Below are 17,698 nucleotides of genomic sequence, written 5' to 3'. Positions count from 1 at the left end.
CCTCAGAAGACAGATAATAATTAGGAGAATAATTGCTTCAGACAGTGGTATTCATAACATGGAGAAATGTATATGCCTCTCCTATTTTCCCACTAAAGCTGCTATTTGGCGTAGACGTTAATGCACGCAAAATGTCATTAGCATTTTGAAATGAAACATCATCATTTGCGAAGTTGTATGAGTGCATTTGGGGAGCCACTGAATGTGCCAGTGGGAAATATGCAGAGAAAGCCTTCGCTTGTTTGATAAATGTTCCATGAAAACTTACCACTTTACTTCGTAAGCGCTTTATAGCGCGCGGCACATTTAAGTGTATGGTGGCCCTCTTAAGAAGATTAAAATTATCTTTTTAGGATAATGTCCTCAAATTGGATATTGAGGTGGTGATAACAAGGGTTCAAAACAGTGTTTCAATTACTTTTAAGGAGTGCTTGTGATTTGAGAGTATAAAGAATTTCTGTAGTCCATTCATGCCTAACAAGGCAAGAAATATTGCCTCTTTTTATGATTTTATTAAAGAGATACAGCCTGAACAGTTACCAATTTTTTGCATATTTCCGTCGTTTGTACAGTCGTATTTTACTATTGTTTTATGGAGTACTGAGTACTGTTTTCCTGTTATTAAAAGTAAATAAAAGTAATATATATGATTTTAGATGATTTGAAGGAACATGAAGATAAGTACAGAGTGTTGTAAAAAATTTAAAATAGAAAGGAAAACACAGAACAGCAAAGGTTTTTTATAAGGTTTGAAACACCATATTTTATAATACAAAAAATAAGTAAATACCTAAAGTGTCTGTTGTGTAAGTAAGTCTAAAGTGTAATAAAGTGTCTGAAGAACATTTTTTTTTTTTTTACTATTATTTCATTTGCCCTTAATATCATTGTGTAAATATATATATCACATGTTAGATTTCATTTTAGCGAATATTCATACATCTGGACAAAAAAGAAATTATCATATCCTGTGTTATATAGTTCCTATTAAAGTTTGTAAATTTACCATACATTGATCGCTTACAACAGTTTTTTTATGTGGTCATTACTTTTCATGATTGCTTAGTCTGAAAATTTAAAATAGATACTGCTGCTATATACGTTAATAATATAAGATATTTTCGATTGTGAACGTCCATTTTTTAAAAATAAAATGTCAAATGTTATTTAAAATTTTGTGTGGCTAAATTTAAATTAAGAATTTTCAAAATTAATTTTTATTCTTGATTCATTGACAATCGAATTAATAGTTTAATATTTCATAAAGATAATAATACACAAACTGATATTTGTTTCTTTTACAATTTATATTTTTCTTTTACAATTTCTTTGCTTTTTAAAATGCTGGTACAAATATTTTGAAAAATATGTATTGGTATATTAATATTAAAATTGTTTTTTACCAGTTTTTATTTCCAGAATTTATTTATGCGCTCTGTATATCGATTTATCTTTAAAATAATTTTTATATTGATGCTAAAAATAAAATATTAAGCTTTCTAAAAGCGAATAAGAAAATTGTCCCTTACTCCGTCCAGAATTACTCGTTTCGTACGTACTATTAAATATAGATGGCAGCACGGATCATAATGTGCATTATTTCCTGGAAAATCCCAGGTAGATGGAGTACCGCCTACCGTAGTTAATTTTTCCTTCAAAGTAAAATAGGCTTTGGGATTCTCTAAGCGTTATTAATGGAATTCTTCAACGAATTACAGTATTTTATTTTTAATAAGTTTAAATCGCCGAGTCTTATGTGAGTTTCTTTCATTTGTGGAAACAGAAATAAATTTGAATTAGCTATAAAAGCTACCAGAAGAAAAGAAAATACATTTTTTTCCCCCTTCCAAGACTGAATTAAACTGAAATCCAATAGTTGATCTAGTTTAAATATTTTAAATAATTTTTGAAATAGATTTTGTCTGCATATTTTATTAAACCTTAAAATTGTGATAATTTAAATTTTTTCTTCTTCATAAACTCATTAGTGTTTCATGATGATACTTAAAAATTGCATTTCCAAGATTTAATTTAATTCAATACAGTAGTTTTCTTACGTTCCGTAGATTAACTTAAACAATTTTTGAATTTCAGAATACCTTTAAGAAGTTTCCAGCCTGATAATTTAACCAATCGAAAAATATTTTTTGATTTCTTCATACGATGATGAGATGTTAGGAAAATTTTAATCGATATAAAAGAAACCATCGTCTTGTTAGCTTACCACTGCCCATTTAATTGTTGAGGAACTTATATTTAAAAATTTTCATATTAGTAAATTGCAAAATATATTGAACGAATTCTGAAATAATGTATGTTACTAGTTTTTAATGACTTGGAAATCATTTTTTTTTCACTTAAAAACATTTGGCGATAATCTTTAGCACTGGCCACCTAAATAATGAAATAAATTTATGATTAGTTTATTTTACATATGATATATTGTTCACGTATTACCTAGTTAGTTTATACCATCAACTCGAAGCTTTAACTTCATTGAGAGATCAGAAGCATAGAACCATTTGATTAGCTAATCAATTCATTCGTTTGTTCGCGCTTATTTTATATCTTTGAAAATTGGTGTCCAAATTCATTCAGAACTTACAGATGGTGTTAAGATTTGTTAATGTAATTTTTTAATAGTATGTCTGCTATCGTTAAAAAAACATAATCAACTTTATTTCTCTTAATAGGTGAGATCTTTCTTATGACAATTTATCACATTATATTTATGCACAATTAATAAAACTTCACTGAAAATCTGGCTTTTTGAAAGTAAGCCAAAGACGTAGGAACATGATTATAGAATTTTTTTTTTTTTTTAAAAAATCCCTTTCTAAAGAAAGAAATCTGTAAAAGATACGTACTTTCGTTCAAATGAAATTGTCGTAATGCTGAGTAAGATTTCTTACTCATCCGACGTGTATTTCTTGTGGCTGTTCCAACGACGGCTGGCGCCTACTTAACGTCTAGGCCTGAGTGATTATTTTAAATCCAGTTCAATCTTAATAATCGCCCGGTTCAATCATGTTGATTGAATAGAAATAAATACAGGAACCCATCATATTCTAGATTATTATATTATTTACATATTTACAGTAACGGTTTAAAATATAAAACATAAAAGTGAATCAAGCATCTCGTTCATGGCGAACCATGCCACCTTCGCTCCTCGTCCTTATCTGTCTAGTCCACTTCCTGTTCGTCTCTCCTGGTTTTCACCCCCTCGGATACCATGTGACCTTTCCCCTCCTGACTGGTCTTGCAAGCTTCGTCGTTGGGAGCGGAGGAGCGGGTCTTACACGCCCCCCCTTGGAGAAGCACATTGTCACCTTAGAGACAATGCTGCGTCTTGAGAACTGGACGGGTTGCTTATCACTGATCATCTCTCACGGTAAAAGGCTGATCCTGAAATGAAACATAGTTCCAAGCAGTATTTGTCGCTACAACTAGGAAAGGAGCAGGAAAGAGGTGGGAGAGCAACTGATATGCAATTCCCAAAGAAAAGAAATAACACATACACAAATTCAAAACGTAAAGACAAACAAATATATATATAAAAAAATCAAATATGCACAAAATTGGTGATAAAGGTAACAAAGCAGATGCACAAATGTTTTTGTACATTTCTGGAAAGCCTTTCTTTCTTACTGCTGCAATGGCAACCTAGATAGAGAGTCTGCATTGCAATGTTTACTCCCCTTTCGATATGATATTGTCACATCGTATCTCTGTAAGGCTAACGACCATCGTGTAAGTTTTGCGCTGTGAGGCGTTTGTTGAGTGAGATACGTCAAAGGGTTGTGGTCAGAGATAACTTGAACACGAGCACCAAATATCCATGTGTCGTATTTCTTCAAGGCCTCTAGTACGGCGTAGGCTTCTCTCTCGATAGTAGCCCACCGTGTTTGAGTTGCAGTCAATTTCTTGCTGAAAAATGCAATGGGTTTTTCCTTCCCATCATCACCTATCTGAGCTAAACAGGCTCCAACGGCTGTTGCTGAGGCATCCGTGTATAACTGGAATGGTTTATCCAGTTGTGGGGTGTATAATGAAGGCATCTTGACTAATTCTTCTTTTAAGATTTGGAATGCTTGCTCTTGTTCTTTGGCCCATGGAATTTTGTTGGGTACATTTTTCTTGGTGAGATTTGTTAGTGGTAATACTAATGAAGAAAAGTTTGGGATATAGTCCCTGTAATAATTTGCAAGTCCTAGCAAACTACGTACTTCTTTCTTATTTGTAGGTCTCAATAACTTCTTTATGGCTTCAATTTTCTCGGGATCTGGGGAGTGCCTTCCTGATCCGACGATATGGCCAAGAAACTTCACTTCCTTTTTGCCAAACTCACACTTCTCTAGATTTATGGTAAGGTTGGACTCTTGAAGCGTACAAAATACTTCCATAATATGCTTTTTATGTTCTTCCCAGCTTTTGGAGAAAATGGCGACATCATCAATATATGCACGACAATACTCTCGATGCTTTGAGAGGATCTTATCCATGCTTCTTTGGAATGTGCTTCCTGCATTTTTCATACCAAAGGGCATCACATTCCATTGGTACAACCCAGAATGAGTGATAAAAGCGGTATAATGCTTCGCTTCCGGCTTCATGGGAATTTGCCAATATCCTTTGGTGAGATCTAATATGGATATAAAATTAGCTTTTCCAATTTCATACAATAATTCAGTAACCAGTTTCATTGGATAGGCGTCTGCAATCGTATATTTATTCAGCTGACAGTAGTCTACGCACAGTCTGATACTACCGTTTTTCTTTGCAACGCACACTACGGGATGTGCCCAGTCACTCTCGCTATGTTCAATGAGTCCTGCTTCTAAAAGTTCTTGAACTTGGCGTTCGACTTCCCCTTGCAAAACAATTGGGACACGATATGGAGCTAATCGCTTGGGGACACAGTCATCGGTTACCTTAATGTTATGTCCTGGCACCTTAGCTTCCCCTGGAAACTTACTGAAACTGTCTGAGTACTTAGATAAGATATGGATCAGCTCAGCTTTTTGTTGTAATGATAACTCCTCTTTTTGATTATAAATTTGAGTTCTTATATCACGATTGATTTGGCTTTTCTGATTGCAATTGGTTGGGGCAGGAAATATTTCTCTAAATTCATTGTCTTGGTCATATATCACTCCGACTTGCTCAAGTCGTGCTATGTATGGTCGAATTTTATTGTTTACATGGATCTCTTTATTCGTACCATCTTCCATCTTCAGAGAGCCATCTCCTTTTTGTAATTTTAAGAAACATTTTTTCTCCTGCAATGGACTTTCTTCTTCTTGATTTGGTTCTTCATGAACAGGTTGCTCCGAATCGTCATTATTTATCACGGGTAAGGTATGTACCTCTATTTTCTTACATAATGCTTCGTATACAGTCGAGGAGATCAGCATATCGCTTACTAGTTTCCTCGATGCTACACAAGTAACAGGAACATTACCATGCTTCCCATCATTAATTTTTACATTGATAGTAACTAGTGGGGCAAGCTCTTCTTCCCCAAAGGCTGATATAATTTTTATGCTGCCCTTCTCTTGTTTAGAGCAAGAATCAATTATATCCTGTCTGATGACGGTGATTTCAGCACCTGTATCCACGATACCTTCAAATGCATTGTCTTCAATTTTCACCGGTATTTTCTGTAGAGGGCTGATTCGCGTTATATCTTTTTCTGGTGCCTTTAACTGTGTTGTGAGAATCTTACCTTCATCAGTCTGATTTTCAGTAACATTCTCTGGAAATCTCTGCGATCCACTTTTCTCGCTTGTCGTTTCTACCAAACGTTTTGTCACGTGGTTAATCCTTGAGAAATTCTTTTTCTCAGCTAGCTTTGGGCATTGGGCTCGTAAATGCTGCGATGATCCGCACTCAAAACATTGACGCCGATCGGAACGTTCTTGCTTCCAATTCCGAGGACTATTCGGTCTCTTATAATCAGTGTTCATTGCATTTTTGTCATGGACAACAGGATTTTTCTTTTCAAAGTTTCCATTTGTTCGTTTCCTACCATAACTAAGAATATATCCAGTTTTTGAGCTTCTCCTTACTCCGTCGTAATCATCAAGGAGATCGGCTAGCTTAGATGAAGACGAGATTTTTGTCCATGTGTCGACAAAATGTTCCCGAACTTCATTTCCAACTCTTCTTTTAATTTGATCTACAACCATAAGATCCTTCAATGATTCGAAATCCTTTACGTTAACACCATCCAACCACTCCTCCAAGAAGCTTCTCAACTCAAAGGCCAGATCCCTCCATGAACTTTCCATTCTCTTTTGATGTTGCACAAACCGCAATCGAAAGGTTTCTGCACTCAATTTAAATCGTCGTAAGAGTAATTCCTTTACGTACTCGTAAACGTTAGATTCCTCTTCAGGTTCCCTTGCTATTATTTGAACAACCTCTGATGGAAGAAGTGGCATTAATTGGGTGACCCAATCTGTTTTATCAATCCTTAATCGTTTAGCTTGGCGCTCAAATATGACTAAGTAAAGACTTATATCATCATTTTTGGAATCAAATTTCTGAAGTATCTTTTGTAACTCTGAAGAATTATGTTTGGTGTTCATTTCATTATTCTCTGACATTAGGGATTGAGTTTCAATCGAAGTTTGCAACTTAATTTTCTCTAACTCAAATTGCCTCTCTTTTTCCCGTCTTTCCAAATTTTCTTTTTCTTGTCTCCTCTCCACAATACCCTCTAAAACACCCTTTACAAACTCTTCCTCGTATTCGTTAGAATTTAAAATCAATTTTCTAAGATTAGCAATCGTGAGATTCCCATCAATCTCTTCACCTAACTCACTAGCTAATTCCTGAAGATCACACTTCCTAGCTTTAGCTATGAATGCCATTATTCCAATTCAACAAAATAAAGAATTCTGCATAAAAATGAATGGTATACAAATAAAATAACACAAATCAAAATACTGGCTTATATTAAGTTAAAAGGTAAAGGATCTGTTAAAGCAGAAAACAAAACAGCAATTCTAGCTTCATTAAAGGAATTCTCCTTTTCGTTTCCTTAGAAGTATAGCTTAAATACTTATATGGCTACTATCAGACTCAAACTAAAATACTAGGTTATAAAAAAGAATGGTGAAATAATCAAATTTAACTAATAATGAAATTAATAATATTTAACAAAACATTCAATTAACTTTAGCACTTAATGAAAATATGAATTCATACGAGTATTTCTGCAGATTAATCATGTACCAAAATCACAGCATAACTCATCAATCAAACAAACAGAGATAATTAACATTCGTTTACCTTATTAAATAAAACACAATAACATAAAAATGAATTAAAAAAATAATCCAGATTTAATATTCAACATTCAAAACAATATTCAATTAACCAGGATTTCTTGCTATACTTTTTAAGCTTGTTGCTTAAATATAAAATAATCCAATAATGATTATAATAGCAAATATAATACTAGATATATCAGAAATACACGTGGTGTAAGAATAGGTTTACAGATACACTTGATGTGCTATCTTTTAACTACTTTTAATTTATTCTAAGAGCACTGCTTCTTTCTACAAGGTCTTCCCAATTATAAAATACAATTCTATAATATTATATTATCGTTGTCTCGAAACGCACTGCCACAAAAACTCCTTAACCAATATTTGACGCTGTTGCGATAAATATTCGAACAAATGTAACACTGACGTGTTTTAAAAATTAACGCTGAAGCGTTCACAAATTTAACGTTGATGTGTTCAGAAAATTAACACTGATGTGTTCTCACATTTAACACTGACGTGTTCTCTCAAACTAACACTGATGTGTTCTCTCAAACTAACACTGATGTGTTCAAAAATTTAACTCTGATGAGTTCACAAATTTAAAAATGATGTGTTCACGAATTTAACACTGATGTGTTCTCTCAAACTAACACTGATGTGTTCTCTCAAACTAACACTGATGTGTTCAAAAATTTAAAAATGATGTGTTCACGAATTTAACACTGATGTGTTCTGAAAATTACCACTGATGTGCTCTGAAAACTAACACTGATGTGCTCTGAAAACTAACACTGATGTTCTCTGAAAATGAACACTGATGTGCTCTGAAAACTAACACTGATGTGCTCTGAAAACTAACACTGATGTGCTCTGAAAACTAACACTGATGTGTTCACAACAAAAAAAAATGGCGCTGATGTGCACGTTTCTGAGACAAACGATAAATATTTTCAATTCAATGGGAAAAGCATTTACAATAATAAAAATAAGCTCTCACCTCTAACCTTTTGTAGGCAACACTCCAGGAGATATTCCAACATTTCCTTGGTAGGATCCTTCCGACTACGCCAGTAAGATTTCTTACTCATCCGACGTGTATTTCTTGTGGCTGTTCCAACGACGGCTGGCGCCTACTTAACGTCTAGGCCTGAGTGATTATTTTAAATCCAGTTCAATCTTAATAATCGCCCGGTTCAATCATGTTGATTGAATAGAAATAAATACAGGAACCCATCATATTCTAGATTATTATATTATTTACATATTTACAGTAACGGTTTAAAATATAAAACATAAAAGTGAATCAAGCATCTCGTTCATGGCGAACCATGCCACCTTCGCTCCTCGTCCTTATCTGTCTAGTCCACTTCCTGTTCGTCTCTCCTGGTTTTCACCCCCTCGGATACCATGTGACCTTTCCCCTCCTGACTGGTCTTGCAAGCTTCGTCGTTGGGAGCGGAGGAGCGGGTCTTACATGCTGGCTTAATTATTTTGTTATTCAAATCATAGTTTTGGCGCAGCATGGCCAAAAATGGCTTTTGCGCCATAAAACCAAACCAAATCATAGTTTTTCTTTTGTTGAGTTCAAATATTGAAGGTGAGTAATCACGTTGTCCGACTGTTCATATTTTTGTTTCTTTTTTGAAAATTTTAGTTGGGGATTGGATCTCAAGTAATAGTAACGATACTAATGTTCATGGTAAGTTAAATATAATTAAACATGGTGAACAAGTGCTGATTTTTACAAAATATCAATAAAATAGTTTAAACTTACAAATCAAATCAACGTAAGGATGTATGAGGTATAATTTTTCCGTATCAATTAACATCAGTCTGAATAAAGCGTAATTTTAACTTACATTTGAACAATGTCAAGATGCCTTTTGGATGACTTCTCTTATTCTCAGAAATTGCAAGAGGCGTCGCTATATACCTTCGACCACCTACCTAGAGAGTTATTGTTGGATTTATATGTCTTGGCGGCCGGTCTTTAAAGCTTATTTTGATAAGTGTGAGTCTTGGAGTACTTCCTACCCCCCCCCCCCAGGTTTTATTTACGGGAAATGTAATTATTAACGTTGATTTTTTTTCTTTCTTTCTTTTCTTTTTTTACTTCTGTAATTCATGCACCAATTTCCTATGCAATTCAAAAAGAGCTTTCATACATTTTTAAGGGAAACAGTATTATCGATTTACCTAATAATGATTCCGTATTTAACCATTTATTATACTACGTGACATTTTTATGAGACAGACAGTAGAATAAATTACGTAAAAACATCACTAAATAAAAAATGTAGTTAGTTTCTTTTTAAAATAAGTTATTCGAAATTCATGGAGTAATATTAGCTTAAATGGAATTTTTCGAAATAAGATATAGGTTCTTTTGGTGTCAAACAAGCTTTCTATTTATATTCTTTATACTATTTCGAATCGGCTTGGGTTTGCAATATTTTAAAGAAAAAACAGAAAGGAAATATATGAATACTTTTTATTTAATTATTTAGACATGATAATTTCCTGATTTAATTTCCATAATAAAGCTCAATTAAATCAATTTAATCTCAATTCTCGTAGAAAACTGTTGTGTGCTCGAAGTTGGACATCTGAAATCTCCAGCGATTTAAATGCTTTCATGCAGACATTTGAAAGTTTGGAATTATTAGTTGGTCGTTCTCATTGGTCCCATTCTCTATTATATTCATATGGCTTCTTTATTCGAGCAAATCAAATGAAATTCTTCATTCAGCTTTTATTTTATATCCTTCTGTGAATAGTATATTTGTGACATTTGTGAAAGGGCCTGTGGGGCGTCTCTCCCAATCCATGTTATTTAGCTTTGTGGACTTGATTTGGCTCTTATAGCATTGCAATAAACGAGAGAAATGTATCGTGTGATGAAATTATTTAAAATAATGGAATCTCCATCGAGCAAATTTCTATTTAGCGAACCTTTCCACAGAACACTAACTTTGAACGACATTTATTTATTTTTTGTTTTTGTTTTTATAATATCAATATAACGAAGTCTTTTAGATCAAATTGTATTTGTGTTTTTTTATCATCATAATTATTATTATTATTGTTCTCTAATTTATTTGCAATGTTTTACGTTTTCTGGTTCGACGAAATAAACTTTCGTCAAAATGGCGGCATTTGTAAGGCAAGTAAGCTGTTGAAGAAGGTAAAAGTTTTCAAATTTTCTCTTCTTTGAAGTAGATATTGCGGTTACTGAATATCCTATATAGCATGCCACGTTGTAAAGTATTACGAAATATAATGAAGACGATGTAATTGATAAAGATAATAATGAGGGGGTTATTAAAAAATTTTCCCAAGAAGAAATGCTAACAGCCTTTGATGTTGTACGAAAGAAATTAAAATTTTAAGACCAGCTGGTGGGGTCTGCCCAAAACTTTCTCCCATGCTCATTAATATAGGTGTTATCACCCCTCCTTGCATAAAATTGCGACCCTGGGTAAGACTGCGGATGCCTTACACGGCATTCGAAATGGCAGGCCAACGAAAACATATTTCGTAACTATTATATTTCGCAATATAATTGTTACGATATATATTAGCACGATAGAAATATAGATCTTTGACGTGAATCTGCCATTTTTACTGGATCTATCGTGCGGTCTTTGGAGGTTAATCCCGGGCATGTAATTAATACACAAGTACCCGAAAATCCAAATTGTAACCAAAATTTGACATAGAATTACAGTTGTAGTCATAAAATCATATACAAAAATTCATTGATTAAAGTCATTACGCTTTAGAGTTATTACATTTATGTACATGGAAAAGTACAGTTCGACCGACGTCAACCTTGTAACAGATTTGGTTCAAAGTTTTATAAGAATCTATATTGTAGATATTAATCCAATGTACCAAATTTTATTTATCTAGCTCTTTACGTTTTGTAGGTATCGAGTTTTACTCGAACAACCGGACAGACAGACAGACTGACTTCTTTCGGAATGATTTTAAAATTTGTGTTAAGTCCGTATAACAAATTTCACCCTTCTAGTTAAAGTGTTTTCCAGTTATCATATTCGCTGACTGACGGATAGATATAATACCAAAAATGTGTTATTTTGAACTCGGAGACATGAAACGTGGAGATTCGTCAAAAGCGCGAGTTCGAATTTTCGGATGATTACAATACTTCATATACAAGAAAATAAAAATAGTACGGATGTGTTAATCTTGAAAACTTTTGATTAAAATATTTTCCATGTAAAATTCGAAGTACACTCACTATCAAAAAATGGTAAAATAACGATATTGGATCCTATATTGCAAATACGAGGATCACTCTGAAATTTTTGAGGTACGCATAGGTTTTTAAAGTTAATACTTATGAAATTTTAGTAGTGTTCAAACAGTAGTCTCCTCCATCATCAATACACTTCTGTAGGCGAATTTTCCAAAGATTAGATGTCTCAAGCCATTTGTTTCTCGGAATCGATGAAAAAATGCATTTATAGCCTCATCAACTCATTTTTGGAGTGAAATTGACACCAACGGAAGTTTTTTAGAGATTAAAAAATAGCTCAAACAATTCATACACGATTAGATCGGGTGAATAGGGTGGATGTTTTATCACTTTGATGTGTTCTTTTTTCAAAAAAATTATCTGTCAATCTTGCTGAATGAGAAGATGCATTGTCATGGTGGAACATGCGTTCTCTAACATTCACTTCTTGAAGAATTTCTGAAAGACAGTTGTGCGCCAGTTGGCCGTGACTGTCTTCTGTTCTTCCATCTTGATGGCTTTGACCTGTCCTGTACGTTTGAAGAACATTACTTTTTTCATTTAATCCTGTCTTTTCACAATTGTGGGCTAGGGACAATATCAAAGACCCATACTTTACTTTCTTGACGTGTTGGATTCTCAAAAAAATGGTATGAAGACTTCATCATCAGTTACGGTTTTAGAAAAAAATTTAGAAAACCATCTTACAGTAGTTTAAGGTTTTCTTTACTGATTCTGACATGCTCCTCTTTTTGGTACTCAGTTAAATTATGGGAAACCTAGCGGCAAACTATTTTTCCGTGCGCGATACTTCGCGAGTGAATAATGTGAAGTATAGCTGTGGATCCAATGTTAAGGTCCTTCTTTATCATTTGGTAGGTGCAGCGATTAACGTTTTTCGTATGGCCGATGCATTATCCGGGATTACTGTTGACAACGGCCTTCCTGTGTGTTCCATTCTGAAGAAAGTTGCGACCTCTGTGAAATTCTGTAAACCATCTGAAAATAGTAGCACGAGATGAGCCCTCATTTCTAAAATGCTAATTGTAGACGCTGAACGCATTCTTTTTGATTTAATCCCACTTCAAAATCGTAGAAAATCATAGCGCGATAACGTTCTCTCGTCAACTCCAGTTTTCCTTCTGCCTACAATTTATTCTACGCTGAACTACTAGCAATTGGCCAGTAAGAAATCGTCTGCTTGGCTAAAATGGTTCATATTTTCAAATCTAACCATTAATTTTTTTTTCTTCCATTTATCGTGTGCGCGTATCTCAAAAATTTCAGAATGAGCCTCGTACCTCCTTGCTTCGATACGAAAACTAAATAGCTCGTGAAAACGACAAAAGAAATAAAAATGTAAAAAGAAGTATGTCATAATTGAATCGACGACGTTCTCTGAATATCTATCAATGCGGATATATCGTTTTGTGAAGTGCAGATTGATTGCATTTCCCATCGCATTGCGATCACGATTCTTTTTGAATATTCTGCCTTAAATTATGTAAAGTATTTCGAGCTCTCTATCTGAATTATGAAATGCGAAATTGTGAAAAAAGTTGGACCGAATAGCCGGGGACCTTTTCCTCAAATTCAATTTTATTTCAATTCTTTCGCTGTTTTAGTGCTGAATGTTTCCGGCGTCGCTTTTATTCTATTTTTTTCTCTTCTTTTTTGCTCTTCATTGATTGGGTGAGAGGAAGAGAGAAGGCGTTTCTGAAATAGTTTTTAAAATTGAAACTGAAATACTTCTAAAGCGTTTCATCTTTTTGTATCTACTTCTAGATGGATTCGAATTGTTTCGACTTCTATCACAGTTGTTGTGCAGCACCTTCTTTTCTTTCTATGCATTGACAATGCCATATCTGTGACTGAAATAGATGTAAAATAATAAGACCTATTCATATCTTCTATCCGAGATGATTGGAATATCTATTAGTTGATGTTGATACTGGCGCCAACATACTGTTGTATAGAAAAATCTGTCAGGTCTATTTTTGTTTATATGTCCAACAGGTTCAGTAACCTATAATGGTGCTTTATTCTACATGAAATGTAAGCAATAAAACTACGATGAAGTGTACATAAAACATCACTTGGCGAAATCAACATGCAAGCAGAAAATTGTTATTAAACAATCGCAACTATACGAAATATTTTGAGAGAATTATCTGGAGAATAACATTCCAAAGGGAGATTTCACTCAATTATTCCTTCTTTAGACTGGACTGATTACCTCGTCTGTGCACTTTCGCTTTTCATAGATCTCGTGACAGGGCATTAAATGTTCTAAAACAAACTCGGGTCCTGAAGGAGATATCACCAAATTTCTCGAGTATTCTGGAGCCTCGATGTAGTTTGTAGCCAAATCGGTATCAAGTGTTTGGCAAAGCTAAAAATCAATGATGAGGCATTCGTTTAGCAACCATTAAAATATCTGTAAACCTCTCTTCCTTTCCATGAAACTATTGCATAGGAATTAGTTATAAATTTGTAAGAGTGTGAAATGCCGGTATGATGAAACACCCATAAACCAAAAGAATACATTAGAAAGCAAAAGAGTTTTGAAAAAAAAAAAATTGGCCTAAAAGAGGTATAAAACAAAAATCTTTAGGGAAAAAGAAAAGCTTTTAGTTCATCAAATGATTTGTTCAAATTTATGTAGGCAACGTACGAAAAATTTTACCTAATTCTTGAATTAAGAAATAATCTGCATTTCTAACCAATTTTTAAATACTGCTATCAGACTAAAAAATAACATAAGATTTAAAAAAAAAAAAACATACTATAAACATTGAAACAACTGTAAAGTCTTTTTAAGTTCGAAGGTTGCTTGTTCTGTAGATTAGTAACGAAATTAGTAAAAAAAAAAAAAAAAAAAAAAAACGTTGTATTTTAATTTTTGATTTACCAACATTTAGAATTGGAGAAAATGTCATTTTCAAGACTAAATATAGCATTAAAATATAAATTATGAAAATATAAAAATCGTTGTAGTTTCTCAACGAATGAACGCAAAAACAAAATTCAAATGGTTTTTCCTTCAGGTGCTTTATCCATCTTTTTTTTTATGCGAAAACTTCCGCTCTCTCTACACGCACACGCACACACGAGATTTTTTAGAAAAGTGATCTCGAATATAGTGATGCACTTTTAAGTAATGAAGAAACAAAGCAATGACGATTTCTACATGCATGATCATGCTAGTGTCATGATGACATGACACACTATTTCATTTTATTACTCATCTATTTAAACCAGCCATTCATGAGCACTGCACTTTAGCATCACTTCAATCCCCTTGGTGAACGCTTTGATAGAATACATCTGGGCCTCTCCCTTGCACCTCAAATGCATTTATTGAACACCCTCTCCAAAGCTTGTGATCGAAATTGGGAGAGATCGGATATCCATCCTTCCATTTTAGGCTATGCCGATTCTTACCGTTTCCCGCATTAACGATTTGTTTGGGCGTGGAGTGTTCGTGAATAACCGACCTCAGAGACTCACTTTTGTGACTCTGTGGAATCCAATTCCACTGACCGAGATCTGTCATGTCTCTTGATCCAGGTGGACATTAAGTATTCAGATCAAAATCTTTCCTTTCTTTCACTAGACTAAAAATGTGGAAGAGCAGGCACTGGATCAGGTATCTTCTTCTTCACTTAAGTTCTGTTTATAATTACGAGTCCCGTTTCCAGAATAACTCCTATATGGATGTTAATTTGTTCAAATGTCTCTTGTCTCTTTGTCTAAAATGTTAATTTATCTAATGTAAATGAAATCGATTTCCTCTCCAAAATCAGTGTCTGGTATTTTACTGCCCTTTATGGACCTTTGGTTGAATAGCGATTCGAACGTGCGACTTTTCGATCACAAAGGCCAGACTACAGCATGAGCGTCGTTTTTCAATTATGTCTCTAAGAAATCTTCCGATTTATCGACGCTATTCCGACACCTGTGTCTGTGATAGGTCAAATTATTTGAACCTATTTGCTCCCAAAAGTAGAATTTTATGATCGATGAAAGCTGCTTGTACAAAGGTATAGAATCGTTATCGATTGGTAAGTAGAAACGTGAAAAATTAATTAAGACGTGAGAAAACCATTTTTTCGACGTTGCTATCGCTTAATAAAAAATTGCTATGGAAAAAAGAAAGGAAGGCTGAAAAAAAAAGTAGGGAGGACAGTTTTTTTTTTCTTTGTTCTTTCCCTTTTCATAAGTTTTACTCGAGCTCAATAACGAAATTGTTCAGCGGAATAAAATCACATGGCATAAAAAGAGAGTTAATTTGGCTGTGGCAACACGAATCCTTCTTCTGCAGATAATTGAAATAATGGAAAATGTGCCTAATATCGCTTCGCGTTCTCAGTATTTTCGCGTCTGAGCGGAGTTAATGAAAAAAAAAAAAAAAAAAAAAAAGCGCAAAGGAAAGAATGGAATGACGATTGAAAAAAAAAAAAGAAAAAATACAAAAGAGGGCATTTTTATTTGACCCGCAGAATTGGAATGGCAGAAAGATTTCTAATTTGCGTTTGAAATTAAGTTCATTCAGTTAATACATTCGAATGATGCCTGCTAAATTAATAAATGAGTAAAGGCATATTTCTCAAAATGTTGATAAACTGCATTATTAGTGCTAAAGATTTGTTTTTTATTCAACAATTAGTGTTATGATCTTACAGAACAGAAAATGGGCTAGTTATTTAATATTTCTAATAAGCTTTGCAGGGTAATCAGTTGATAATGAGAGAATCTAAAAGCGTTCTATTGCATTTATTTCCCATGGATTGCTTCATATTATTATTGTTTTGTTGAATAAATATATAATACATCATATGTAATTTAGTACCGCAGTAGGTTTGCTCAGTCACTAGAGGCCATTGTTGATTGTATTATCCTCAACACAAACAATAACATCGAGGCTGTTATTTTTTGTATTGAAGTCTAAAAATCATGATGTTTTGGCACAAAGGTTTTCAATCAATGCTAGGACGATTTAAATGTAAAAAGATCTAAGTTCATATGGACTGCAGAGAAAAAATACAATGTTTACTTCCTGACAGTAGGCATTTCTTCTCTGCTGCCATCTTGTCTATTTCGAAGAATATCTTGAACGTAGTGATTAATTACTCTTGAAAAGTTACTTTCAAATCAAACCCAAAGTGAATGTCGATAATTCTGAACTTGATAGGAGGCTTATTTCATTTTGTGAATGAAAGTAATTGTTAATAAGTACTTTCGAATCTGGATATACCAATTCTAATTACAAGGCATGCCATTTTCACTGAATGTTGCCTTCAAATCTGTACAGCACAGACCTCAATTAATGTATCTCGTTGAATAATCAACCATTAGCGATTGTCATGATTCGTTATTTATAATTTTGTATAACTAGGAATTTAAAAGATTAATCTACGACACTTTTTATTAAAAACCTAGTTTCGTACTACTGAGTTATTAGTTTTTAGTATTATTACCCAAGTTTGGCACTGTTGCTGTTGTGTGTTGTTGCTTATGTGACGTAATCACATTACGTGATAAACTGGCGCTTCATCAGCAATGAAAATCTCATATGGTCAATCCGTCTTGCAGTGGGTGTCGTCCTCGTCATCTGACCGCGGTTCAAAATTACGAGGTCCGTCCCAAAATAGCCCAAGTGTTGCTTCAAACGGGACGTTAATATAACCAAACCAACCAACCAACCGTCTTGCAGTGACTTTTAGCGTTAGGATGTGGGGTGGGGGGAGGAATAAAGATTTAAGCGCGATGAATACACGACAATAAGTGAAGAGGGGGGAATCCTTAGCTTTCCACCCTCAAAGAATCGAAATGCTCGGAAAATTTCTTATTGAGAATTGAAATTCATTGAATAAGCAAAGCCATTTTGGGTTTAAGCACCGCGATCGAATTGTAGTAAGTTTTAGTCTCCTTTTATTAGTAGATATTTAGTGTGCTGGTTTGAATCTGGAATTGCAGACATTCGAGTAGCTAGAGTTAGTCGTCGTATGTCAGATGTTTTTCTGTTATAAAATGCAACAAGTCAAATGCGATGTGGAGGTTTGAAAGTACGCTGTATCCAGTGGCGTCATCAACATCCTACGACGGTACCGAACATTTAAATCTGTATCTGAAACTCGACTTCGTTTTTAAA

At 34.0% G+C, this 17,698-nt stretch overlaps 2 protein-coding genes across 6 annotated transcripts in view; one reads left to right on the top strand and one right to left on the bottom strand.

Annotated features, from left to right (window-relative positions):
• LOC129959958 (homer protein homolog 2-like) overlaps positions 1-17,698 on the top strand; it is a 267,569-nt gene that overhangs the window by 53,355 nt on the left and 196,516 nt on the right. The window lies entirely within an intron of this gene.
• On the bottom strand, positions 3,067-7,287 carry LOC129959957 (uncharacterized). The gene has a single exon (XM_056072882.1). It carries the CDS (start codon positions 6,876-6,878, stop codon positions 3,648-3,650), a length of 3,231 nt encoding a protein of 1,076 aa, XP_055928857.1. The 5' UTR covers positions 6,879-7,287; the 3' UTR covers positions 3,067-3,647.

This window comes from Argiope bruennichi, chromosome X2 (genome assembly GCF_947563725.1).
Source record: "Argiope bruennichi chromosome X2, qqArgBrue1.1, whole genome shotgun sequence".
NCBI classification, from domain to species: Eukaryota; Metazoa; Arthropoda; class Arachnida; order Araneae; family Araneidae; genus Argiope; species Argiope bruennichi.
The sequence above is the reverse complement of the archived record's forward strand: the minus strand, read 5'-3'. Positions and strand labels throughout refer to the sequence as shown.

Excerpts from the sequence above, each read along its gene's own strand:
- LOC129959957 (XM_056072882.1), bottom strand. The coding sequence starts at position 6,878 with ATGGCATTCATAGCTAAAGCTAGGAAGTGTGATCTTCAGGAATTAGCT.